This window comes from Somniosus microcephalus, chromosome 11 (genome assembly GCF_052327205.1).
Source record: "Somniosus microcephalus isolate GS21.2 chromosome 11, FLI_Smic_1.0, whole genome shotgun sequence".
Lineage (NCBI taxonomy): Eukaryota > Metazoa > Chordata > Chondrichthyes > Squaliformes > Somniosidae > Somniosus > Somniosus microcephalus.
In genome coordinates this window covers 19,077,556-19,105,532 of record NC_140997.1, presented here as the reverse complement: position 1 = coordinate 19,105,532, position 27,977 = coordinate 19,077,556, and the positions used below count along the sequence as shown (strand labels likewise).

General features: G+C 48.7%; 1 protein-coding gene across 1 annotated transcript in view; it reads left to right on the top strand.

Annotated features, from left to right (window-relative positions):
* The window catches only part of card11 (caspase recruitment domain family, member 11), a 262,608-nt gene that overhangs the window by 192,982 nt on the left and 41,649 nt on the right, over positions 1–27,977 (top strand). Inside the window, exons 13-17 of the mRNA XM_086000284.1 lie at positions 2,202–2,269; positions 3,368–3,500; positions 5,860–6,061; positions 18,020–18,146; positions 21,030–21,270. Of these exons, the coding sequence (XP_085856410.1) occupies positions 2,202–2,269; positions 3,368–3,500; positions 5,860–6,061; positions 18,020–18,146; positions 21,030–21,270 (771 nt within the window). The remainder of the gene's footprint in view (positions 1–2,201; positions 2,270–3,367; positions 3,501–5,859; positions 6,062–18,019; positions 18,147–21,029; positions 21,271–27,977) is intronic.

Here is a 27,977-nt window from a genome sequence, read left to right as displayed (position 1 = left end):
GTTGACTCCTTGCTAAGGCAGAGTCCAGCGGACACCAGGTGCCCTACAGTACCTCTTCCCAGTGCTCATTAGTCATGTGTTAACCTTGACAGTGAGTGGAGGCAAGATATTCCATCAGCGTTTCTGGTTTCCAAGTCATTAATTAACGCAATAATTGGAAATGCCACATCTTCTGACCAGGGGCGGCCTGCCTGATCCTCTGTCTGTCACTCCATCACGGCTATTGGGACTGGGAAAGAAATCTGTAAATATACAACGTTCTGTTTACGTCCACTCTGCAAGAAGCATTTTGCCAAAATATTTTGAGAACTTAATTAAATCAGCTGTCAGGCAATGTCGTTGGCATTTGCAGACTGCTCTGCTTTGAAATGCTGCTGTCTCAAAGCAAACATCATAATGAGTTGTGTTGGATATGCGGATGTGCACTATGATCCTGGATGGCTGTCATCGGATTGTAAGGCAGTGACCCAGCCGAGGGCTTTGGATGACCTCATAAACCGTGAGAGCCAAGCTTGAGGAGTTGTCAGTGAAACCCTAAGGTTGGACTAATCCTCTCACAGATATACAATTTTTGAACTTGCAGTTAGGGATAAAGTGTTCTCGCTCAGGCCAACGTCCCCAGCGTCGAAGCTCTGACCACGCTCAATCAGCTCCGATGGAGGGGTCACATCGTCCGCATGCCCGATGCGAGACTCCCAAAACAAGCGCTCTACTCGGAGCTCCGGCACGGCAAGAGAGCCCCAGGTGGGCAGAGGAAACGCTTCAAGGACACCCTCAAAGCCTCCTTGGCAAAAATGCAACATCCCCACCGACACCTGGGAAACCCTGGCCCAAAACCAAACAAAGTGGAGGAGAAGCATCCGGGAAGGCGCCGAACACCTCGAGTCTCTTCGCCGGGAGCAAGCGGAAGCCAAGCGCAGGCAGCGCAAGGAGCGCACGTCAACCCAAGCACCCCACCCACCCGCTCCTTCAACCACCGTCTGCCCCACCTGTGACAGAGACTGTAGGTCCCGCATTGCACTCATCAGTCACCTGAGAACTAATTTTTAGTGTGGAAGCAAGTCATCCTCGGTTCCGAGGGACTGCCTAAGAAGAAGAAGATACAATTTTTATATTGTGGTCAATGCAATTTTGTTCCAACGGTAGTCACTTTTTTTTTATCTCATCAATTAGTGAGATAGGACTTTATAGAGAATCAATTTGTGTCTTTGGACCTTGCTATTTTGGTTGAATTACATGAAGGATTCAGCATCCTCTCTACAATGGGCCCTAACTTGCGGCCTGTACGGGTGTGTACGAGGTGCGTACGCGCCCATAAGGGCCACGCAAGTTCTGGGTTTAGGCATGCGTGGCGCAGGCACGAAAACCCAGAACTTGCGATCTGCCAAGCATTTTCTTGACAGACCCTCCGCGTCCCCGGGAAAAGGGCATCCGCGGGCGGAACCCAGCGAATGCCCATGAAATTCATATGCCTGTAAGAGTTTTAAAAAACAGAAAAATAAATGTTTTCAATAATTTATACATTTAAAAACCTGTGAAGTAAGGTAAGTTCACTTTTAGCCCCTTTAAAACATGCGGGGGAAATTTTAGTGCCCCGAAAAAGTTAGCGCCGCTCTGCCGGAAATTTAGAAGTGCCGCCCCAAGCAGGAGGTGGGCGCTACTGGAAACGCTCTTCCTCCTTGGGGCGCTACTGCTGAAGATCGCGGCGCCACGCGCATCGGCACGTAGTGCCGCGCCACTGCAGGCCTCCTCCCCCCGATTAACGGGGGTGGGCCGAGCACTGCACGCACCGGGGCCCTGCTAGACCACCGGGGAGCGGGGGTGCCGTGAAAACAGCCCGGCACTCAAGAGGAGGGCCAGGCTGAGCGATCGCGGCCAGCACCCCCGAGGAAAAAAGTGAAAGGGGGCAGGTGCTGGAGTCGGCCAAAATAAAAATGGCCGCCCGACACCTGCCCCTTTAAATGCGCGGATGCCGGGAGGGAGCGGCGAGGGGACGGATCTACCCATCCCTTTAAGGCCTGCAAGTTAGGCCTCTCAGTGCCTGGAGAACGGGTGACTTTAGCCCTTGGATTATGCCTGACTTTGCAGTGATGTTGTGATGATGCTGCTGCTCAATATAATATTAAGTACAAAATGGCCCTGGTGGTTCTCTGTTCTCACATGATTTCTCAGCCATCACTTGTTATTCTGTTTTCTGACAGTATAACGGAGGAGGACAATGATAGCATCTGCTGTTACACCTTTGATGCCATACAAATGGAGACAGATGGTAACTTGTGTTTTGTACTAATTTTCTGATTAGCGCCAAGCATTGATAACAGACTCATGCAATTCGTTTTGGAGGTGGAGAGGGAGTGCGTGATCTACATGTTCAGGGTGACTCAGGGTGAATGGAAGTTACGTTGCAGTTACTATAAAGGACTTGTTAGACCCCATTTTGAGTACTACATTCAGGTCTGGGCACAGTACCTCAGGAAGGCGATGGAGGGGGTAGAGCGCAGATTCACCAGCATGTTACCTGGGCTTAAAGAGTTATATAATCAGGACAGGTTGCATGTTTCTTTCCTTGTCCCATTAACATATCCTTCTGCCTTGCACCATCATCCCTTTTGTCTTTTAATCTCTCCTGCCTTCCATCCTATCACAGACCTTCCCTTTTGTTCTTTCCTCCCCGCCCCCCTGCCCCTCCCCCCCTCCCTGCCCCTCCCCCCCCGCCCCTACACTTGCTTAAAAATCTGTTCCATCTCCAACTTTTTCCAGTTCTGACGAAGGGTCATCGACCTGAAACGTTGACTGTTTCTCTCTCCACAGATGCTGTCTGACCTGCTGAATATTTCCTGCATTTTCTGTTTTTATTGCATAGACTAGGCTTGTAATTCCCTTGTGTATAGAAGATTAAGGGGTGGTCTAATTAAGTTGTTTAAGATGATTAAAGGTGTTGATAGGGTAGATGGAGAGAAACGAATTCCTCTGGTGGGGGCAGGGGGAGACCAGAACAAGGGGGCATAACCTTAAAATTAGAGTTAGGCCATTTAGGAGTGATGTCAGGATTCACTTCTTCCCACTAAAAGTCGAGGGAATCTGGAACTCTCTCCCAACAAGCTGTTGCGTCTAGGTCAATGGACAGTTTCAAAACTGAGATTGATAGATTTTTGTTCGGCAATGTTATTAAGGGATATGGAACCAAGGCGGGCAAATGGAGTTAAGATACAGATCAACCATGATCTAATTGAATGGTGGACAGACTCGAGGGGTTGAATGGGGTTGAATGGCCTCCTCCTTTTCCTATGTTCCTAGTGTCTGCTCAGTTCTGCGATATATCGACAAACCACCACAAACTACTAATTGGTCTTATGTTGTGAACCAGATGAATATCAGGACAGGATCTCTCATGGACCACCATCCATCCACTCATCATCATCGTCCCATCAATCCGAAGCTTTAGATTCATGTGAATTAGACCATGTGAACTCCATATTCAGAAAATTCTCCTTGGAAAGGTATGGGTGATTAAATAATGAGTTTTAATAAGTATTCTGAGCATGGCTACTCAACTGTGCAGCACTTTACTTTGGTTATAGATATCTTTGTTTTTTCTACCTTCATTTTCCCCATTTTTTCTTGCATATTTAGCAAGAACAGCAGCTAAGTTAATGGTGTGTGCATTCTCCATGGCTGTTGCCAATGCCTCTCCATTATTGGTGCATTTGCAACGGAAGGATATATTCCAAGCCGGATTTTGGCTGGAGCGGGGCATTCTCACAGCGTGCTCCGTTAGTCAGACTTTTTTCTACACATTTCAGCTCAAAAAGTTTTGCACTGTAGCTTGCTGGGGGTGCGAGCTAATAACGGCGCACGCAAGGGCAACAGGGCATCTGGGACCTTGATGAACAACAGGACAAATAGTGTATCTCCTTAACCAATGAGATTTAAGGATTGGGAAAGAAACAGAGGAACGATGGAGAAGGAGGGTAAATTAGAGTCAAATCAGGTACAGAAAGAAATAAAGAGTGGGAAAGAAAGATTGGATTAAGAGACAGAGAAAAAAGAGACAGAAAGGTAAAGTAATTAAAACATCTTAATTTTGACATTTTAAAAATCTCCAACAACAATTTACCACCTGAACGAATGAGACTCCACAGTTTTAATTGTTCAATTTCTGGGCCAGAGAGGCTGATTGGCAGTCATTCATAATTATCGTGTCATTAAAAATGGTGCTTACACTGTTAATTACCAGACTTAACTTTCTGTGGCAAGTTTAACAGTAATTAATGTGCAAATCCAGCAAGCTCTTAAAAATAATGGGGAGATTAAGGGCGAGATGCCATTTGTGCAAAGCAAAAGGCGGAGCGACGTAAATCAACCAGCAAGTTCTGGAGATTCGCAACTTACAGCATAACATGGTGTCATTTTTCCAGCAAGATCCAGCCCAATAATTAAAATTTTCCTCGTGACTTTTGGTTGAGAACTGGTAAAACCCACTGGGAGTAATTTTGACCTTGTGTGATAGTGTAAAGCGTGTGATAGCCATTGAAGTCAATATAAGTAAAAATGGGGAGGGACATAAAACAGGCTGCCGACTCGCTATCACCCGTTTTACACTATTGCATTGAAGTCAAGCTCTACCCGACTATATCTGAAGCTGGCAAGGTCACGTGTGAGAGATACCACTGTGAGGCAGCCTGTGGTTTTCTTTCTGCCAGTTTGGTTCAGTTGGTAGCACTCTCACTCTCTCTGTGTCAGAACGTTGAGCACTGCAGTACAGTGCTGAAGGAATAATGCATTGTTGGAGATGCCATCCTTTGAGTGAGACAATAAACTGCCTGTTCAGTCAGATGTTAAGTATCATGAGTCACTGAAAGTGAATGTGCAGGTGCAGCAAGCCATTAGGAAGGCAAATGGTATGCTGGCCTTCATTACAAGAGGATTTGAGTACAGGAGTAAAGATGTCTTACTCCAATTATATAGAGCCCTGGTGAGACCACACCTAGAGTACTGTGTACAATTTTGGTCTCCTTATCTAAGGAAGGATATACTTGCCATAGAGGGAGTGCAACGAAGGTTCACCAGACTGATTCCTGGGATGGTGGGACTGTCGTATGAGAAGAGATTTGAGTAAACTAGGCCTGTATTCTCTTGAATTCAGAAGAATGAGAGGGGATCTCATTGAAGCATACAAAATTATTACAGGGCTTGATAGGGTGGATGCTGGGAGAATGTTTCCCTTGGCTGGTGAGTTTAGAACCAGGCGCCACAGCCTCAGGATAAAGGGTAGGCCATTCAGGACTGAGATGAGAAGAAATTTCTTCACTCAGAGGGTGGGGAATCTTTGGAATTCTCTACCCCGGAGGGCTCTGGAGACTGAGTCATTGGGTATATTCAAAACAGAATTCGATAGATTTCTGACTAGTAAGGGCATCAAGGGATATGGCGATAGGGCCGGTGAATGGAGTTGAGGCAGAAGATCAGCCATGATCTCATTGAATGGTGGAGCAGGCTCGAAGGGCCAAATGGCCGACTCCTGCTCCTATTTCTTATGTTCTTATCCCAAGATAGCACATGGAAGAAAATCAGTCAAGCTGACAAACAGGCTGAAAATTCACAGTCACCCATTTTTCACCCAGCGTTAAAAGTTCAAAATTCACCCCCCCAATGAATTTTAATGGGAAACAGCAGCAGAGATTGGAATTTTATTTGATAATTAGATGTTCAGTAAAATGGATCACAAACTCTCATTAGCTTACAGGTTCGTAGATGAGAAACTTTGAGAATTACCTCTCCTTTTGTCTGCATTTGCAACACTCTAATAAACACCAATGATTAGTGCCTATGATTTTCTTCTTCGATGTATCGTTGTAGACCTTTCCGTCCATCTGTGACCTCAGCCACCCAGATCAGCAACCCTTTGAAACATATGCTGCACACGACACTCAGCGGTGACGACCTGGTATCAGAAATCTCTGTTGTCGGCGGGAACGAGAGAGGGCTTTTCATCCAGTCGGTACAGCCGGGCTCTGCCGCGGAGAAGGCGGGGCTGAAGGAAGGGCACCAGCTGATTCTGGTAAGATTCGGCGTGCTAATCAATCTGGGAGAAAGGCAGGGTTTGAGGACCGTTGCTCGTGACACAGCCCAATGGCGTTCCAGTGGCTGATGTAGGGACAAAAAAAAAGGAATTGACTGATATAAATGCTAATTCACACTGGTGTCAGTATTGAGAACATTGATTGCATCTATTTAAAATGGAAAATGTGAGTGCATTTTGAAAACTATACAGATAATCAAACATCCACCTGATTGAAAACCTGAGAAGCAATCTGAGTTCTCTGACACAGTAGGAGAAGTGCTATTCTCATGCTGTTGCATATCTATTGATAGGTACATTATAATGTGGGATGATTGTACGCAGTCCAGTAATAGCTACAGGCCACTGACCATTATACAAACAAATGTAAATTGGAACAAATCATTTATATTACAAGCAAACTGACAATGCTGAGACTTGTATGATGCAGGTTGGAGGTCTTTTAACCAGAATGCATTTCAGAGGTTGAGACAAGCTGGAGTCATCCTGTACCACTGTCTAAAACCTCCTCAACTCTATATCCATGTGTGGACACTCAGCTTGGCTTAGTGGTTAGCACGCTTGCCTCTGAGTCAGAGCGTTGTCGGTTCAAGAGCTTGAGCACCTACTCTAGGCTGACGCTTCAGTGCAGCGCCGAGGGAATGCTGCATTACAAGAGGTGCTGTCTTTTGGATGTGAGGTTAAATCTTTCCCAAAGAAGAGCAAGAGGTTCTCAGAGTGACCTGGTCAACATTCATCCCTCAACCAACACCATCTTGTTGCTCCGTTTATGCGATCTTGCTGTGCACAAATTGACTGCCGTGTTTGCCTGCCTAACAACAGTGACTACATTTCAAACGTAAGTCATTGTATGTGAAATGCCTTGGTACGTCCTGCGGACACGAAAGGCGCTATGTAAATGGTCATTCTTTTCCACAGAAAGATAGGGAAGGCTCTTTAGTGCTGTATCCTTACAGGCCTCAGCGAAAAATTCATTCAGCTTTGACTTTCATCATGACAAAAAAATCCAGGGGGGAAATTAAGAGAATTTTTTAACGCAGCAAGTTGTTATGATCTGGAACGCGCTGCCTGAAAGCGCGCTGGAAGCAGATTCAACAGTAATTTTCAAAAGGGAATCGGATAAATACTGGATGGAGGGAAATTTGCCGGGCTATGGGGAAAGAACAAGGGAGTGGGACTAATTCTTTCAAAGAGCCAGCGTAGACACGATGGGCCGAATGGCCTCCTTCTGTGCTGTATGATTCTCTATTCTCCTTCCTATGCATTGACAAATGGGTCTGTGAAAGGACTTGATCTATTAATGAAGAACAGCTTATCTAGTCCATCTCAATAATTTACCTTTTGTTACTTGTACAAGAGAAATGTACAGAACAGGATGAGCCCATTAAAGTCCAACTGACTGGTCCCCCGAGCTTCATAAGGTACCACACGCTATTCTACCTCTCATACTCCTCCAATGCTTTCACTGATCTCATTCTGCCTTGAATGTGCCAACAATATCTGCGCCCGCTGCATCCTTGTGTGATCTGTTCCACATGTCCACCACCTTACATAGAATTACATTGGCCTAGAAATTCAGTGCCCTTAGCGCCGATTTTGCGGCGCTAGAGGGCCTAGCGCTGCAATTGGCGCCGGCGCCGAAATTGCCTGGGGCCTTTCCGCCGCGGTAGACCGGTAGCGCTGCGCCGGCACCGATGACGTCATCGGTGTGCGCAGCGTCCCGGTTGCCATGCCGACGGGCCCCAGCGCCGAAATTCAGTTGCGGCCGCCTCGCCCGTGGCAGCCGCAACTAAGACTCTGGCAACAGAGTCTTACATGACTTTGCGCCGGCGCATTAAAGGCCCCGCGGCGGCCGGCCGCTTTCCCGCCGGCCGCCTGGCCGCAGCTCCCTCCCCGGACTTCCCCCCCCCCCCCGGAACAGAAGCAAGCCCGGCACTTGTCCGAGGTGCCGGGCTCATTTTTAAAAAGATTTTCGCGGGCCGCGGCCGGGTGCAGGCAGCTCCTCCTTAAGGGAAGGAGGAGGCCTGCACTTCCCGAACCTGCCGCACCGCAGCGGGCGCCGCAGCGCCGGAATAGCGCCGAAATTCAGCGCGTTGCGCCAGTTTTCAGGCGCAAACAGCTCTCAGCAGCGCCGGCAGCCGTTTGGGCGCAGAACTATTGAATTTTGGGCCCGACCAGCGCGACTTAGCTCCGGCACTAACTTCCGGCGCTAAAGCCCTGGCTGCGCCAAAACTCAATTTCTAGGCCATTGAGTCTACAGCACAGAAACAGGCCATTCAGCCCAACTGGTCCGTGCCAGTGTTTATGCTCCACACGAACCTCCTCCGCCCCTCTTCATCTCACCCCATCTGCATATCCTTCTATTCCTTTCTCCCTCCCGTGTTTATCTAGCTTCCCCTTGATATACCTATCAATTCGTCCAATAAAAGGCGACGAGTTAGGAACGTAACTAAAGGTTTTTATTGACTAAATAACAGAGCCCACCCTCGTGGGTGATCGGGTCCAACAAGGAGGAATACCAGCCAGTCGACTACCTTTATACCTGGGCAGGTAGGTGGAGCCATGGGCGGAGTCGGAGGTGGTCAGCCCAGGTATAACAGCGCGACAAGAGGCGACCTCGTATCGTGATACAACGGTGATAACAATACAACAGTGATAACTATAGTGTAACGATAAAGTGGTTTACCACATTCACCCCTTGTTTAGATTTGAGTCCGGCGGGGTGAAGTGTACTACCAGTTCTGGTATGTCAGTCTGTCCGGAGGCCTCGTAAGCCTCTCCGATCGTCGCAGCGGCGGTGCTGCATTATCCGGTGTTAGTGCTGGTGTCTGCGTGGTCGGCGAAGGCTCGTGGGGTTCCGGCATGCCGTCTACCTGGGCTGGAATTGGGGGGGTGGTGGGGGGGGGTAAAGGTGGTGTCTCCGGAGTGCCCGAGGGTGCGAGGTCTCGTAAGGAGACAGTGTCCTCCCGCCCGTCTGGGTAAGCCACGTAGGCGTACTGGGGGTTGGCGTGCAGGAGGTTCACCCTTTCGACCAGGGGGTCTGTTTTATGGGCCCTCACGTGCTTTCGCAGCAAGACGGGCCCCGGAGAGGTCAGCCAGGTTGGTAGAGTGGTTCCCGTAGTCGACTTCCTGGGGAAAACAAACATTCGTTCATGGGGGGTGGCGTTAACGGCAGTGCAAAGTAGTGACCGGATGGAGTGCAGCACTGTCGGGAGGACTTCCTGCCAGCGGGAGGTTGGGAGGCCCTTAGACTTTAAGGCTAAGAGGACGGCCTTTCATACCGTCGCGTTCTCTCTTTCCACCTGGCCGTTCCCTTGGGGGTTGTAGCTGGTGGTCCTACTTGCTGCAATACCTCTCGCTAGTAGGAACTGACGGAGTTCCTCGCTCATGAAAGAGGAGCCCCGGTCACTATGTATATAGTTTGGGAACCCGAACAAGGCGAAGAGGTCGTTCAGGCATTTAATGACCGTGGTACTGGTCATGTCTGGGCAGGGGAAGGCAAAGGGGAAACGGGAGTACTCATCAACAATGTTGAGGAAGTACACATTACGGTCAGAGGACGGGAGGGGCCCCTTAAAGTCGATGCTCAGGCGCTCGAAGGGGCGAGTGGCCTTGATCAGGCTTGCTCTGTCCGGCCTAAAGAAGTGCGGTTTGCACTCGGCGCAGGTCTGGCAGTTCCTGGTTATGGTCCTGACCTCCTCGATGGAGTAGGGCAGGTTGCGGGCCTTAATGAAGTGGTAAAGTCTGGTGACCCCGGGGTGGCAGAGGTCGTTGTGGAGGGTCTGAAGTCTATCACTTTGCGCGCTGGCGCATGTAATTCGTGACAGAGCATCGGGGGGTTCGTTCAGCTTACCTGGCCGGTACAAGATATCATAATCGTAGGTGGAGAGCTCGATTCTCCACCTCAAGATCTTGTCATTCTTGATTTTGCCCCTCAGCTTGTTATTAAACATAAAAGCGACCGAACGTTGGTCGGTAAGGAGGGTAAATCGTTTGCCTGCCAGGTAGTGCCTCCAGCGTCGTACCGCCTCCACAATCGCCTGGGCCTCCTTCTCGACCGACGAGTGTCGGATCTCAGGGCCCTGTAGGGTCCTTGAGAAGAAGGCCACCGGTCTCCCCTCCTGTTTAAGGGTGGCGGCTAGGGCGAAGTCGGATGCATCGCTCTCGACTTGGAAGGGGATGGACTCATCCACTGCGTGCATAGTGGCCTTGGCAATGTCTCCCTTAATGAGGGAGAAGGCTGCGCACGCTTCCTCCGTAAGGGGGAAGGATGTGGACTTCATGAGGGGTCTGGCTTTGTCCGCATAATTGGGCACCCATTGGGCATAGTAGGCGAAGAGCCCCAGGGTTCTCTTAAGTGCCTTAGGGCAGTGGGGGAGGGGTAGCTCCATGAGGGGGCGCATTCTTTCGGGGTCGGGGCCGATGAGTCCGTTCTCTACTACACAGCCAAGGATGGCAAGGCGCGAGGTGTTAAACACACATTTCTCCTTATTGTAGGTGAGGTTCAGCCGTTGGGCTGTACGGAGGAATTTCTCCAGATTCACGTCGTGGTCCTGCCGGTCGCGGCCGCAGATGGTGACGTTATCTAGGTAGGGGAATGTGGCCTGCAGTCCGTTCTGGTCAACCATCCGGTCCATCTCCCTTTGGAAGACCGAGACCCCGTTGGTGACACCGAAGGGGACCCTAAGGAAGTGGTATAGGCGCCCATTCGCCTCGAAGGCGGTGTACTGGCGGTCCTCGGGGTGGATAGGGAGTTGGTGGTAGGCCGACTTAAGGTCGATGGTCGAGAATACGCGGTATTGTGCAATCTGATTGACCATGTCAGATATGCGGGGAAGGGGGTATGCGTCCAGCTGGGTGTATCTGTTTATGGTCTGGCTGTAGTTGATGACCAGGCGATTTTTATCGCCGGTCTTAACGACCACGACCTGGGCACGCCAGGGGCTGTTGCTCCCCTCGATGATGCCCTCCTTCAGGAGACGCTGCACCTCAGAGCAAATGAAAGCTCTGTCCCCAGCGCTGTACCGCCTGCTCTTGGTAGCGACGGGTTTGCAGTCGGGGGTGAGGTTAGCGAACAGGGAAGGTGGCGGCACCTTGAGGGTGGATAGGCTGCAGGTGTTACGCGGTGGGCGGTTTAACCTTCGCTGGTTGTCGACTGTGAGTGGGGGGAGGGGTCCACCGTATGCTAGGGTTACACTTTGGAGGTGGGATTGGAAGTCCAGCCCTAGTAGGACGGCAGCGCAGAGCTGGGGGAGGACGAGGAGTTTAAAGTTTTTATACTCTGTACCCTTAACCGACAAGGTCACAGCACAGTAGCCGCTAATGTCCGTGGCGTGGGACCTCGATGCCATCGAGATTCGGTTGCGCGTTGGCAGGACAGGGAGGGAGTAGTGGCTCACCGTGTCTGGGTGGATGAAGCTCTCCGTGCTTCCGCTGTCGAACAGGCAGGTCGTGGCGTGGCCGTTTACTTTGATGTCCATCATCGACTTGGACAGGTGGTGTGGGCGGGCTTGATCCAGAGTGACGGAGGCTAGCGTGTAGGTAAGCGAGTCGTTGTCGTCTGCGGGCGAGGCGGTCGTCGGGTCCGGGGGCCCGGTGGCAGTCGGGCGTGGTGGGTAAAATGGCGTCTCCCACGAGGTAGGACAAAATGGCGGAGAAGATGGCTGCCCCCATAATTCACATGAGGCACTATTGGGGTCGGTTGCCTTGATCAAAGATGGCCGCCCCCATGACTCACGTGTGGGGATACTGGCCTCAGTTGCCGTGAAAGAAGATGGCCGCCCCCACAGTTCGCATGAGGCACTGCTGGCCTCTGAAGATCCGCTCCTGCAGGCCTTAGAGAAATGGCCTTTCTTCCTGCAGGTTGTGCAGGTAGAGTTCCTGGCTGGGCAGCGCGACCTCGGGTGCTTCTCCTGGCCGCAAAAGAAGCAGCCGGCGGCCCGATCGCGGGTGCCCGATGTCGGAGCCGGTACCGGGGGTGGCGGGCCCGGTCGGGTCCGGGACGCCGACGCTGAGGTAGGTCCCGGGGGCGGCGCTGCGAAGGGTATTGCGGTAGGGGTCGGGCCCGAGTCCCAGGGTCGTGAGCAGTACCTGGAAAACGCCTCCTGGTCCTGATGGGCCACCTCCAGGGAGAGAGCGAGGGCTTCAGCTTTGTCCAGGTCGAGGTCTTTAGCTTCAAGCAGTCTTTGCCGTGAGTAGTCGGACCGTAGGCCTTTCACAAAGGCATCGCGGATATTATCTTCCGTATTTTCAACAGCCGTCACCGCTTTAAAGTCACAGTTCCTGCCGAGTGCTCTTAGCGCCCGTAAAAATTCAGCTACAGACTCTCCTGGCTGTTGCGGGCGGGATCTTAGGAGGTGCCTGGTGTACATGTAATTTACCGGGCTGCGGTACTGCTGTTTCAGTAGGTTGATAGCGGCCTCGTACGTAGTCGTGTCCTGTATGAGTGCGTATACTCTCGGGCTCGCTTGGGCGTTCAGAAGTCTTAGTTTGGATCTCTGCGGGGCGCCGGATTCTTCCAGGTAGGATTCGAAGCAGTCCAGCCAGTGTTTGAAGTTGAGGGCTGCGTTTGCTGCCTGTGGGTTTAGATCCAGGTACGGTGGTTTGAGGGCTTGCAGCCAAGCCGGCTGGTGTGGCTGTGCTTCTGGGAGGGCTTCTGGCTGGCCAGTAGTAGACATCTTTAAAATTTAGTCAATAAAATTGATATACCTATCAATTCGTCCAATAAAAGGCGACGAGTTAGGAACGTAACTAAAGGTTTTTATTGACTAAATAACAGAGCCCACCCTCGTGGGTGATCGGGTCCAACAAGGAGGAATACCAGCCAGTCGACTACCTTTATACCTGGGCAGGTAGGTGGAGCCATGGGCGGAGTCGGAGGTGGTCAGCCCAGGTATAACAGCGCGACAAGAGGTGACCTCGTATCGTGATACAACGGTGATAACAATACAACAGTGATAACTATAGTGTAACGATAAAGTGGTTTACCACACCCCTTAAATGCATCTCTGCTATTCGCCTCAACTACTCCCTGTGGTCGCGAGTTCCGCATTCCCACCACTCTCTGGGTAAAGAAGTTTCTCCTGAATTCCTTACTGGAATTGTTAGTGACTATCTTATATTTATGGCCCTTTAGTTCTGGTCTCCCCCACCACCTTCGGTATAAAGTAGATAATTCTAACCTGTCTGTTCACTTTCTCTCTTCTGAGTTTGAGTCAGTATCCCATTGTTGTAGAGTTTGTGATGGGGTCAAACATGTCAATTGGGTTCAGTTCATCTGTACTCTTAAAATCCTGAACACGCCAGTGAGATTTCTGATGTCTTTCCTTCAGTGTAAACATTTGTATTTCAGAAAGGCTGTTATATAATATAAATATTTTATCTGCAGCTTACTTTAGAATTATTAATTAGAAGGGAATTAACTTTTAACAAAGGTACTTAAATTGCTCAGGAATTTACAAAGAGGCCTTAATTAATCTTGAATGACAAGGTTCAAGGTACGGGAGGTGATTTTTTTTTATTCAGAGGCTGAAACCTTACCCGTGGAATTAAAACTCCATTTCCAGCTAGTCCAACGTGCAACATGCTAGTCTTGGGAAAAAGCCCTTTGAGAAATTAAGGCAATTGTAGCTTAATATTTATTGCCATAGCAATAGCAGATCATGTTGCCTTTGCAGAGACCCGTGGATCTGTTTAAACACAAGGAAAAAAAAGCTAATGGTGTCAGTACCTCTAAAGCGTGTGACTCCTTTCTCTTGGGTCTAGCCTGTTTGGGGACTGAGAGAAATGATGCACGCAATCACTGCAAGTTGAACACTCAGAGACTTATGAAGGAAGACTCCAGAATTAGAGCGCTGTCAAATAAGGGTCCTATTAATAATAAATACAAACAGAAAATGCTGGAGAAACTCAGCAGGTCAGGCAGCATCTGCGGAGAGAGAAACAGAGTTAACGTTTCAGGTCGATGACCTTTCGTCAGAACTGGAAAAAAGCTGGCAGATCTGTTCCATTTCCTGCTTTTTCCAGTTCTGACGAAAGGTCTTCGACCTGAAACGTTAACTCTGTTTCTCTCTCCACAGATGCTGCCTGACCTGTTGAGCTTCTCCAGCATTTTCTGTTTTTATTTCAGATTTCCAGCATCTGCAGTATTTTCTTTTTGTATAAGGGTCCGATTAATATTTTTTAAGTGCCAGTTGTTGCCGTGAGACAGTAGTTTTCTGTTGTGGGCTATTTGTTATAACCTGGATTGGGACCGAGCATGACGGACCAACCTAACTGTAGACCTAAACTGGGTTGACGTGGCCCAAATTCTGATCTTTTTGGGTGCAGTTTTTTTTGGGGGTCATAATTTGTAGCCTCATTTACTGAGCATCACCACTCTACAGATGGACACGGTACCCTCTCTGTTTGGGGGCGTAGAGGGTTAAATTATGAGGACAGATTGCATAAACTTGGCTTGTATTCCCTTGAGTATAGAAGATTGAGCAGTGATCTGATCGAGGCGTTTAACACGTTAGGGTAGATACGGAGAAACTATTTCCTCTGGTGGGGGAATCGAGAACGAGGGGGGCCATAATCTTAAAATTAGAGCCAGGCCGGTCAGGAGGGAAATCAGGAAGCACTTTCTCACACAAAGAGTAGGAGAAATCTGGAACAATCTGCCCCCAAAAGGCTGTGGATGCTGGGACAATTGGAGCTTTCAAGACTGAGATTGACAGATGCCTGTTGGGTAAGGTTATCAAGGGATATGGAGCTAAGGTGGGTAAATGGGGTTGAGGTACAGATCAACCATGATCTAATTGAATGGCAGAGCAGGCTCGATGGGCAGCAGTGGGAGCGGTGGCAGAATTCGAGAGTGACGTCACAGTACAGAAAGTGACGCCGGCGCAGGGGAAGAAGCTGATTGGTGAGTAGTGGGTGAGTGCTTTTTTTTCTTCAATTTTAAGTTTATTTCTTTTAAGGTAGTTCATAGTTAAGGTAGTTCGGGAGAGCGAGAAGCCGAGAGTTTAAATTTGAGGTAAGAGTTTTTTAATTAAAAGTATGGCGGATGACCACATGTGCAGTAAGTGCCAACAGTTTGGCCAACTTGAGATCCGGTTTTCGGAGCTCGAGCGTCAGCTGGAGGCACTGCGGTGTATCCGCGAGGCTGAGAGTTACGTGTATAGCACGTTTTTAGATGTGGCCACCCTGCAGCTTAAGAAAGTGCAGTCAGAGAGGGAATGGGTGACCACCAGTCAGAAGAAGGGGGGCAGGCAGGTAGTCAGGAAAGCCCCAGAGTGCATCTCACTCAACAACCGTTTTTCTGTGTTGGAAAATGGTGAAAGTGACGGTTCCTCTGGGGAGTGCAGCCAGAGCCAATTTCACGGCACTGTGGGTGGCTCAGCTGCACAAGGGGGGAGGAGTAAGAGTGGAAGGGCAATAGTGGTAGGAGACTCACTAGCGAGGGGTGCAGACAGGCATTTCTGCGGCCGCAGACGTGACTCCAGGATGATATGTTGCCTCCCTGGTGCCAGGGTCAAAGATACCACTGAACGGCTGCAGGGCATTCTGAAGGGGGAGGGCGAACAGTCAGAGGTCGTGGTTCAGATTGGTACCAACGATATCGGTAGAAAGAGGGATGAGGTCCTGCAACAAGAATTAAGGGAGCTAGATAGCAGATTAAAAAGCAGAACCTCAAAGGTTGTAATCTCTGGATTACTCCCGGTGCCACGTGCTAGTAAATATAGGACTAGGAGGATAGAGCAGATGAATGCGTGGCTAAAGAGTTGGTGCAGGAGGGAGGGCTTTAGTTTCCTGGATCACTGGGTCTGTTTCTGGGGCCTCTTTCTGTGCTGTATAACTCTATGGGCAGGATTTTCATTGGGCCGTGGAGGCGGGATTGGAGGCGTGTGGGGGGTTAAAATCTCGAAATCGGGGGGCACGAACCCATCCCGTCCCCAACCCGCCTCCATGCCAGTTTCAAAGGAGGCGGGTACCCGACCCACACTGGGACCCGCCTCCCCGAGGCAGGAAGGGGATTAGTGCCAATTAACTGCCTGTTAACAGATAGTTTTTAGCCTAATCCCTATTTTCATTCTTGAAGTGTGGGATTCCCGACGGCTCCAAACCACGCCAAGTTAGCGAGGCGGGCCGTCGGGATGAAGGACTTGGAGGGGTCGAGATGTCCAGTGTTCAGGTGAGTGATGGGTGCATGAGTGCAAAGGTAAGTGTGTTTGGTGTGTGTAAAGTGTTTAAGGAAGTTTTACTTACATGTACTTACCTTTACAGCCTTCCTTCAGATCTCGGGAGTCTCTCATCTCACCAGCACAGAAAGCAGAATGGCCGCGATCTGTCAAAAATTGCAGTACTCAGCTTTCTGTTCCGGAGAGATCTCTAAATCATCCTGAGAGGAAGGAATTAACTTGATTGTCAGTGTTTGACAGCTTCAAACAGTTGTGAAACGCTGATATTTCATCTGTCAAAAGGTCTTGACAGATGAAATATTAATCTGTGACGTCACCTGTTGCCGGGTGGCCCTTAATTGGCCTGCTGAGCCCGCTGGGCGGGCTTAACAAGGTCAATCAAGTCAAAATCGCGTGGGTTGGCTAGAACTCGATGGAGGCGGGACTACAACCCCGAAAGTTGTAGTCCCGCCTCCTCAATGAAAATCCAGCCCTATAACTCTATGGCTGAATGGCCTACTCCTGTTCCTGTGTATGGGCAACAGTGCTTTCTGCCTTTCCTCCCTATAAGGTTCCCATTGTGACAACTTTGACTAGAGATGCAGCACCACGGGTAAAAATATAGCTGTCCCTTTATAAGCTTTCAAGTAACTGATTCTTGGTGGGTAATGGAGGAAGACATGTATGTGCCCAGTTGCTAGTGCTCTGGTCATGGTGTGCCTGTACCCTAGCATCTAGTAGTTAGCACATACCTGACCTCCAGTGGTTTACTAAGTGTACATCCCATAGCCCAGCCTAGTGCAGTGGAAAGTGCATGTCTGACCTCTGGCAGTCTGGTGGGGTTGGTTATATTAGTAGAGGTTTCATGCTGGCTGTACTTTGGCAGTGGTAGTGAGTGACTGATCCTTCCTGGCTCAGTGGATAGCACTCTTGCCCCTCTGAATCAGAAGGTTGTGGGTTCATATCCCGCTCCGGAGACTTGACACTCCAGTGCAGAACTGAGGGAGTGCTGCACTGTCGGAGGTGCCAACTTTTGGATGAGACAGTAAACCAATGTCTGCCCTCTCAGGTGGATGTAAAAGATCCCATGGCACTATTTCAAAGAAGTGCAGGGGACTTCACCCCAGTGTCCTGGCCAATATTTATCCCACAACCAACATCACTAAAACAGATTATCTGATTCTTATCGCATTGCTGTTTGTGGGATCTTGCTGTGCGCAAATTGGCTGCCACGTTTCCTACTTTACAACAGTGACTACAGTTCAAATATACTTTAGTGGCTGCAAAGCGCTTTGGGACGTCCTGAGGTCGTGAAAGGAGCTATAGAAATTCAAGTCTTGCTTTCTTTCTTTTTATATAAAGTCCACCAGCCCCACTTTCCCAACAGGCAGACGCACTCAAATGGGGTGAGGGTTGGCGAAGGGGCTACGACACTGTAGTCCCTGACTCTCCACAATGCTCCCTTCAAACAGAGCTCCCTGCTGGGAGTGTGGGGTCGGTACACGTGTCCCATCTGTTTCTTTCCCTGTTCGTTTTGCACACTGCTTTGTAATCGTTTGCTTACCAACTGCTGGAGCTAGGGACCTGGAATGAAAAACATTGTACAAACCCATTTCACATAAGACTTTAAATAGCCATCAGAAAGATTACTTTTATCTCAGCTACCTGGCCTGGATTTAAACCGTAGAGCCTGGTGGAAGGAACAGCGTGTTTTAATGAAGTAGGAGAATATTTCTCTAGTGCGGCCTTATTTTGAGATCTGTCTTTTTCTTTGAAGCTGGAAGGATGCATCAGGGGAGAAACTCAAAGTGTTGCCTTGGAAACATCTACTAAAGAAGAAGCCCATTGGACCTTACAACGCTGCACTGGACCAGTGACGCTCCACTTCAAAGCAAACTTTGACAGTAAGACAAGAGCAGATGGTCGCAAGGCTGTGGTGATTGATGGGGCAATTCACGAGGTCCAAGGACCAGAAATGGGGAGGGGGTGGGAGGAAGAGCAGCCATCTTGTATGAATGAACTGGAGAGTTTTCTTCTCAAGTAAAGCCTAATTGTCCATGAAGAGGGGCTGGTGAAAAGGCCTTCACGAGAATCTCTCATGAGTGCTATCTGTTCACAATGCCATCAAAAAATATCTTACCACAATTGGACCGGTCTTTAAAATGTCTCTGTTTCGAGTATGGGACGCACTCAAACCTGCCCTTACATCTCATAAGCAGCCTATTATCTAAGTACAGGAAACTCTTTTTTATCCGGCACCGACGGGACCGGCGTGGTGCCGGTTGATCAAAAAGTCCGGATTACAGAGAGGTATACTTACCAAGGTACGAGAGCCCCGTACACGGCCACAGGTGCAGGAGCCCTGGTTACACAGCACTTGTGCAGGAGTCCCGGTTACACGGCCACAGATCCAGGAGTCCCTGTTGCACGGCCACAGGTGCAGGAACCCCGGTTACACGGCCACAGATCCAGGAACCCCGGTTACACGGCCACTAATATGTAGTAAAACTTACCTGAACCTACTCCTGAATTTTGCCGGTTAAGAGAGAGTTTCCTGTAGTCTATATTTCTCAGAACCATATCTAAATTTAGTAGTTGGGACAGGAGGTGGCATCCTGCAGCAAACTACACTTCACTGCACTGCAGGCCATGGGATCCATGCTAGAACCTAGCCCTGCTGCCATTCTTGGCTAAGACATCGGGCTAGGCACAAAGCAGAGATAAGGCAATAGGCTAGAAGACACCTCTCGGCAGTGAAATCAAGAGTCAACAGCGATGGCATCCACCAGGGGACATCACTGAGCCTTTTTAAAGTAGCTATATGTGGAATTCTCGCCTAAATAGCACATCCCGCCCTCGTGTTACCTGAATAAGAGAACAAAATAAACTGTTTTCAGACTCCTATGCTGCTATTGGCGGACACAGAGGTGGGTGGAGGCTAATTTGTAGTTGTAAAAAAAAAACAAGTTGTACCTGGAAATAAACAGCCAGTCATTAATATGGACAAGGACACCTGTACAAGTGACTGTATAAGGAACCAGAAGCCACAGATTAAATGGACAGTGCCCAGTGCCTATCTGAAATTCTCCACGTTGAGCCATACACTCTCAGTACCCGTCCTCTTAGATCAGAAGTTGCTGCGATTGGCAGTCAGTTTGGATCAACTCCGGAGGTGTTTGCTGTGTGTGCTTTTCACCGAGCACTAGTTCTTCATACCCTTCAAACCAGAGGGAGGGGGGGGGGAATCAAATTTTATTCATGAGTGTTTCGAAAATGCTACAGAAAGTTTTGCCTGTGCACTCGAGTGTGGATACAATTTTAAATTTATTAACCTGCAATCCACAATGAATGAAGTTTTAGTTGGACGTTGAGGTGTGAAAATCCTTATTAAAGGCTGTGTATTGAATTTGATAATGTACACTGAAGCATGAAAATGTTTCTCAAAGGTGAATTGTGGTCATGCTTTGTGATGGGAAAACAGCCCACCCTACAAATCAGGGACAGCATCAGACACCGAGTGCACTGCATTCTTTTCAGGCTCTCCGTGGTTAAATTGGAGCGCATCAAAATAACGTGATTTCCCAACTAGGAGCTTCTGTAATGGCCATGTTCCTTTGAGGAATAGAACCAGCAATGTGTGTTTTTGGTTTTCTATCTCAAAGCGAACCATTCAAATTTTAGATTCAGAAGAATGAAAATCTTCCGAATTTCCTTTGCTCTGAGGCGGTGATCGAAGCAAAACGACTTAGAAACATAGAAGATAGGAGCAGGAGTAGGCCATTCGGCCCCTCGAACCCGCTCCGCCATTTAATGAGATCGTGGCTGATCATCCAAATTCAGTACCCTGTCCCTGCTTTCTCCCCATATCCATTGGTCACTTTAGCCTTAAGAAATATATCTAACTCCTTCTTGAATATATTTAATGAATTGGCCTCAACTGCCTTCTGTGATAGAGAATTCCACAGGTTCACCACTCTCTGGGTGAAGAAATTCCTCCTCATCTCAGTCCTAAATGGCTCACCCCTTATCCTTAGACTGTGACCCCTGGTTCTGGACTCCCCCGCCATCGGGAACATCCTTCCTGCATCTAGTCTGTCCAGTCCTGTCAGAATTTTATAAGTTTCAATGAGATCCCCTCTCATTCTTCTAAACTCTAGCGAATATAAGCCTAATCGACCCAATCTCTCCTCATACTTCATTCCTGCCATCCCAGGTATCAGTCTGGTGAATCTTCGCTGCACTCCCTCCATGGCAAGAACATCCTTCCTCAGATAAGGCGACCAAAACTGCACACAATACTCAAGGTGTGGTCTCACCAAGGCCACTTCTTGGACTTTATTTACTACCTGAAACGATTTGCGATAAAGCCGGGACGTGTGCAACGGCACGGTGCGCTGACCCATCACACTCGCAATTCATCACGTGGAGATGGTGTCCATTTTTTTTCCTGCCCATACTGTAAAGGGCGGAGGTGCCGAGTGTTTTTGCCAGATGGGGGGGGAAGAAGAAAAGTCCACAGGTATGCCATCCCACGGTGCTCTTGCGTGGCCCCCTTGGTGGCTGGTTATTAAGTGGCGTTGACGGCCACCTGGCAGCAGGTCCCGTCTGCCCGCTTCGGCCTTGAGACGATTGCAAGGAAATAGAAACAATTGTGTAAATTCAGCAGCGGTATCAGCCAGGAGAGAGCCGCATTGCCGGGATCTGATGATAATGAGTGTGAGCTTCTCCATCATATTGATTATAATCAGTTAGGAATTGTACACAGTGATCTGTGCTTTCTTCTTAAGGTTACAAGAAGCTACAAAAGGATTTGGAAGATGGCTGTATCATGTCCGGGGATTCCTTTTACGTTCGAGTCAATCTGAATATTTCTGGACAGACAGACAGCTGCTCGATGTGTGTGAAGTGCGACGAGATTATCCACGTTTTAGACACCATGTACCAGGGCAAGTGCGAATGGCTCTGTGCTCAAGTCGATCCATTCGCCGACAAAGACTTGGAAAAAGGCACCATTCCCAGTTACTGCAGGTAATTGGAGCTTGGGTCCAATGGGCCAGGTTTATCGAGGATATTTCAGCTCTAATAATTGACTAGACAATTTAGACTATGACAAGCTGTTTCACCGTGTCTGGAACAGTGGACAGGGCGTGCGCTCGAAGGGGGGTGAATTCAAAACTAATCGGCGGAAAGCGAGTGGTCAGTCTATGGAACAGGTGCCCTCGGGAGACGGTGGAAGCAGTTAGTGTTGATTCATTCAAATGCAAATTAGATAGATTTCTTTCAGAGAATAACATTTTGGGACACACTATATGAGTAATTTGAAACGTGTCATATGGTGAGTGTAGCATGCTTGCTGAGGGGGTAATGGTGACTTGGACGTATGGACCCCAAAGCTCTCCACCACCACTGAGGATGTTTCTCATGTCATGTCTGGGTCTGTTGTAGACTAATTGATAGAGATTGATTGCTATGACTAATCAACAACTCCATTATCATTGTATCATGCCACTACCAAGACAGTAGAAGGCAAACTAGATGGACCTCAGTCTTTTTTCATCTAGCAGTTCAGAGGCGGGGGAGTCCAGAACCAGGGGTCACAGTCTAAGGATAAGGGGTAAGCCATTTAGGACTGAGATGAGGAGGAATTTCTTCACCCGGAGAGTGGTGAACCTGTGGAATTCTCTACCACAGAAGGCAGTTGAGGCCAATTCATGAAATATATTCAAGAAGGAGTTAGATATATTTCTTAAGGCTAAAGGGATATGGGGAGAAAGCAGGGACAGGGTACTGAATTTGGATGATCAGCCATGATCTCATTAAATGGCGGAACAGGCTCACGGGGCCGAATGGCCGACTCCTGCTCCTATCTTCTATGTTTCTATGTCTATGGTCCTACCTTGCTGAAAGGCAGGTGAGAAGTAAATAGAAATTATGGGTTGTTTGGTGGCACGTTGCACTGGTGCTCCAGGAGTGATAGATTGGGAGAAGGGGAAGTGCAACGAGACCTGGGCATCCTTGTGCACCAGTCGCTGAAGGTAAGCATGCAGGTGCAGCAGGCGGTTAAGAAGGCAAATGGTATGTTGGCCTTTGTAGCGAGAGGGTTTGAGTACAGGAACAAGGGTGTCTTGCTGCAGTTGTACAGGGCCTTGGTGAGACCACATCTGGAGTATTGTGTGCAGTTTTGGTTGCCTTATCTGAGGAAGGATGTTCTTGCCATGGAAGGAGTGCAGCGAAGATTCACCAGGCTGATACCTGGGATGGCAGGAATGACGTATGAGGAGAGATTGGGTCAATTGGGCTTGTACTCGCTGGAGTTTAGAAGAATGAGAGGGGATCTCATCGAAACTTTAAAAATTCTAACAGGACTAGATGCTGGAAGGATGTTCCCGATGGTCGGGGAGTCCAGAACCAGGGGTCACAGTCTAAGGATAAGGGGTAAGCCATTTAGGACAGAGATGAGGAGGAATTTCTTCACCCAGAGAGTGGTGAACCTGTGGAATTCTCTACCACAGAAGACAGTTGAGGCCAATTCATTAAATGTATTCAAGAAGGAGTTGGATATATTTCTTAAGGCTAGGGGGATCAAGGGATATGGAGAGAAAGCAGGGACAGGGTACTGAATTTGGATGATCAGCCATGATCTCATTGAATGGCGGAGCAGGCTCGAGGGGCCGAATGGCCTACTCATGTTCCTATCTTCTATGTTTCTATGTTTCTATGAGTGGCTAGTTATGCCGATGACTCAATTGATAAATGCACTGCAGACCTGAACCTTGTAGATCTGAAATGTCCCAGGTGCCATCCCTGGTCTACTGAGTTGGCTGATCTCAATCGGAGCAGCAGTGGAGCCAGGGACACTCGAAGCAGTTGGCCAGGTAGAGCCAATGCCTCGCCAGTGGTGGGACGTACAAGAGACTTAAAGAGATGGCTGCACTGCTGTACGGGGTGAGCAATGGGGCTGTACAACCAAAAAGAAAGAAAGACTTGCATTTATATAGCGCCTTTCACGACCACCGGACGTCTCAAAGCGCTTTACAGCCAATGAAGTACATTTCAAATGCAGTCACTGTTGTAATGTAGGAAACGCGGCAGCCAATTTGCGCACAGCAAGCTCCCACAAACAGCAATGTGAACATGACCAGATCATCTGTTTTAGTGATGTTGACTGAGGGATAAATATTGGCCCAGGACACCGGGGAGAACTCCCCTGCTCTTCTGTGAAATAGTGCCGTGGGATCTTTTACGTCCACCTGAGAGGGCAGACGGGGCCTCGGTTTAACATCTCGTCCAAAAGACGGCACCTCCGACAGTGCGGCACTCCCTCAGAGCTGCACTGGGAGTGTCAGCCTAGATTTTTGTGCTCAAGTCTCTGGAGTGAGACTTTGAACCCACGACCTTCTGACTCAGAGGCGAGAGTGCTGCCCAATGAGCCACTGGCTGACAAAATGGGTACCAAACATACCATTGCAATCATTGTAGGGAAACACAGCAGCTAATTTGCGCACAGCAAGGTCCCACAAAAGAATATAAGCAGATAATCTGTTGGTTCAGTGTTAAATATTGGCCAGGACACCTCCCCTATTCTTCTTTGGATAGTGCTGTGGGATCTTGTACATCCACCTACAGGAGCAGGCAGGGCCTCGGTTTAACATTACATTTGAAAGTATTGCACTGAAATGCAAGCCTAAATCACGTGCTCAAGTCTCTCGAGTGGGGCTTGAAACCCACGGCCTTCTGACACTGTGACGCGAGTGTTATCACTGAGCCAAGGCTGACACTTAATAGTGATGTTCTTCTCCTGCAGGTGGCATGTAATCAAAATGTGTAGTGTACAACGGGTTCATAAGATATAAATGTAAATGTAAACTCTTCAAAATCCAATTTTTTAAAAATCCTGCAGAAGCCAGATAGTGCTGAATTCCCAATTATTTCCTCAGTCGCTGGAAGAAGTCAATCTGTCAATGATTACAACATGCACAACACATCACCTCAGCAACAGTCACCAATCAAGGTCATTGAATAAAGGTCACGTAGGCCAATCGGCCAATCAGAACGCAGTGGGCAAGCACACTGCAATGGCAGTGCTTTCAGATTGGTTAATGAAAACAGCACAGCCCAGATGCTGCCGCATCAGAATGACAAACGCAGAGGTGGGGAGCACCATAGAATCATGCAGCACAGAAGGAGGCCGTTCGGCCCATCGTGCCTGTGCCGGCTCTTTGAAAGAGCTCTCCAATTAGTCCCACTCCTCCCCCCCCGCCCCCGCTCTATCCCCATTGTATCAGCCAGTGGCTCAGTGGGTAGCACTCTCACCTCTGAGCCAGTAGGTTTGTGGGTTCAAGCAGCCCACTGCAGAGACTTGAGCACAAAAATCTAGGGCTGACACTCCAGTGGAGTGCTGCACTGTCGGAGGTGCCGCCTTTCGAATGAGACGTTAAACCAAGGCTCCGTCTGCTCTCTCAGGTCGATGTAAAAGATCCCATGGCACTATTTTGAGGAAGAGCAGGGGAGTTCTCCCCGCTGTCCTGGGCCAATATTTATCCCTCAATCAGCATCACTAAAACAGATTACCTGGTCATTACCACGTTGCTGTTTGTGGGAGCTTGCTGTGCTCAAATTGGCTGCCGCGTTTCCTACATTACAACAGTGACTACACTCCAAAAAGTACTTCATTGGCTGTAAAGCGCTTTGAGACGTCCGGTGGCCGTGAAAGGCGCTACAGAAATGCAAGTCTTTCTTTTTCAAAGATCTGCTGATGTTTCCTTTTTAAGTATATATCCACTTCCCCTTTGAATGTTAGTATTGAACATAGAGCTGTTAAAAGCAAATCTAGTTATCCATAGAGCAAAAAAAAACTTTAATAAAGTAATCTTTAAAAGTAGATGTATTTAATTTTTTTGGTGTTGCTTACCTTCCTATTTATTGTCGATTTTAAAAAACAGCCGAGCAATAAAAATGAATGCAGCGCCATCTAGAGGAATAGCAAAAGCAGGACAGCAATAAGAAGCTGAAAAGGAATTTAATCTCAAATCTAGCTCAAGAATTCTTGGAGTAGAACGGTGACAACCTGGGAGAATAGTCGACGCTCGTCAGAAAATAGCAACCCTTCACACTGACTAAGCGTTTATTTAGGCCTGAGCGCTTTTTGTTAATCAGTACGCCTTTTACTGGGAGTCGGGATTTCCGACATTCTTCCGGTAAATAGGTGAGATTAGCAGTTGAGGTTGAGTTTTTTTTTAATTCATTCGCGGGATGTGGGCATCGCTGCCAAGGCCAGCATTTATTGCCCACCCCTAATTGGCCTCTAAGGTGGCGGTGAGCCACCTTCTTGAACCGCTGCGGCCCATCGTAGCAGCTTTCTTTTGATTCGACAAGAGTGGCCATTTCAGAGGGCAGTTAAGACTCAACCACATTACTGTGGGGCTGGAGTCACGTATAGGCCAGACCTGGTAAGGACAGCAGATTTCCTTCTCTAAAGGACATTCCCCCCCGCCCCCCCCCCCCCGCCGAAGAGTTAAGGGAATGAATGTTGTTGGATAGGGGAGAGGTTGGAAGAGATGCATCCCTGAGGTTAGTGCTGGGTCCACTTTTGCTCTCGACAAACGGATTATTTGAACTTGGCTATCGGGAACACAATCTCAAAATCTGCTGATGACACAAAAGCAGGAGGTTTGGAAAACAGTGAAGAGAGCAGTTAAAGAATTCAGCACAACATAGACAAGTTAGCAGAATGGGCAAAGAGCTGGCAGATTCAATCTCATGTGAATAAGTGGGCGGTGATGTATTTTGGGAGGAAAGCAAGCAATGGGAGTACACACTCAACGGAAAGACACTGAAGGGTGCGGATGACCCAGGGTTCAAATACATAATTTATTGAACATGCAAGTGCAGGTAAATAAAGCCATAAAAAAGCCAATGGCGTTTTTATTTGTTCATGGGATGTGGGCGTCGCCGGCAAGGCCAGCATTTATTGCCCATCCCTAATTGCCCTCGAGAAGGTGGTGGTGAGCTGCCATTTCATTGCTGTGGGTCTGGAGTCACATATAGGCCAGACCGGGTAAGGGCAGCAGATTTCCTTCCCTGAAAGACATTATTGAACCAGATGGGTTTTTACGACAATCCAGTAGTTTCTTGCTCACCATTACTGATACTAGCTTTTTATTCCAGATTTATTTAATTAACTGAATTTAAATTCCCCAGCTGCCGTGGTGGGATTTGAACTCGCGTCTCCGGATCATTAGTCCCGGCCTCTGGAGTCCTGGTAGTACTTGCAGCCTGGGTCTGTAGTTTTGCAGCAGCTGTGGTGGGGTTGTTACCTGTTGGGTTGGGGGATGGTGTTGGGGCCGCGTGGACCTGTGGGGTATGTTATTAGGCAAACATATTTTACTTCGGCATTTTAATTTTCATATGTGATTTCTGCTGAATATTATTTTTTTCTCCTGAAAGCTGAGATAAGACCCAGTGGGTATGGTCAGTCCAAGCTTACCTCACTCTAGTAGCCAATCCTCAAGCGGGAGTCTAGACAGGAATGAGCTATTTAACTAAGGGGGTCATCGCAAGTGAGCCCGATCCCTATATTTACATGCGGGTGTTTTCCAGTTAGAGTGAATGTCAGCCGTGGCTTAGTGGGTAGCACTCTCACCTCTGAGTTAGAAGGTCCCACTCCAGGGACTTCAGCATGTAATCCAGGCTGACACTCCAGTGCAGTACTGAGGGAGTGCTGCACTGTCGGAGATGCTGCCTTTTGGATGAAACGTTAAACAGAGCCTGCCCTCTCAAGTGGACATAAAAGATCCCATGGCACTATTCAAGGATGAGCAGAGGAGTTATCCCCGGTGTCCTGGCCAATATTTATCCCTCAACCAACATAACAAAAACAGATTAGCTGGTCATTATCTCATTGCTATTTGTGGGACCTTGCTGTGCGCAAATTGGCTGCCGCGTTTCTTACATTTCTACACTTCAGAAGTACTTCATTGGCTGTAAAGCACTTTGGGACGACCTGAGGTCGTGAAAGGCGCTACTGTATATAAATGCAAGTTCTTTCTTTTCTTTTATTGGGAGCAGGAATCCTGGCCAATATTTCCCTAGTCTGGAGATGCAGAAATCAATAGTACATCGCCAGTTTTACCCTTGCTAAAATTGCCTAATTCTGGCCGGTGGTGGGGGTGGCGGTGGGGGGGGCGGTAGGGGTGCAGGGATTCGACCTGGGACCTTCCTTTAGGGCTCAGTCCCACACTCTTGTGCTGCAGTGGTGCTGGAGCCGAGCAGTGTGGGCCGCTCTGGAGGAAGCCATCTCACACTCTGACCGTATTGTTCCATTGCGGTATGAAGCCAAATTTATAAAGGAGCCCAGAATGGAGCTCTGCACGCACACATACACAAACATTCACAGACCTCCTTCGCCCAGCCCAGAGGGTTAGATGTGTGGCTAAATAATATCCAACAGGTGTGCCAGCTCTAAGCCTACCCATCTGAGACTGGTAGCTGGACAAGGATTAATATTTTCCTCCAGTTTCTAGTGCAAAGAGCAACGCTGGACATGTCTGTAGGGTGAGGAAATCTGCTTTATATTCATGCCGACAATTTTCATAGAAATCACAGAAACCCCACAGTGCAGATAGAGGCCATTTCGGCCCATCAAGCCTGCACCGACACATATCCCACCCGATCCCTGTAACCCCTACACCAACACATATCCCACCCTATCCCTGTAACCCCACGTATTTAATCCC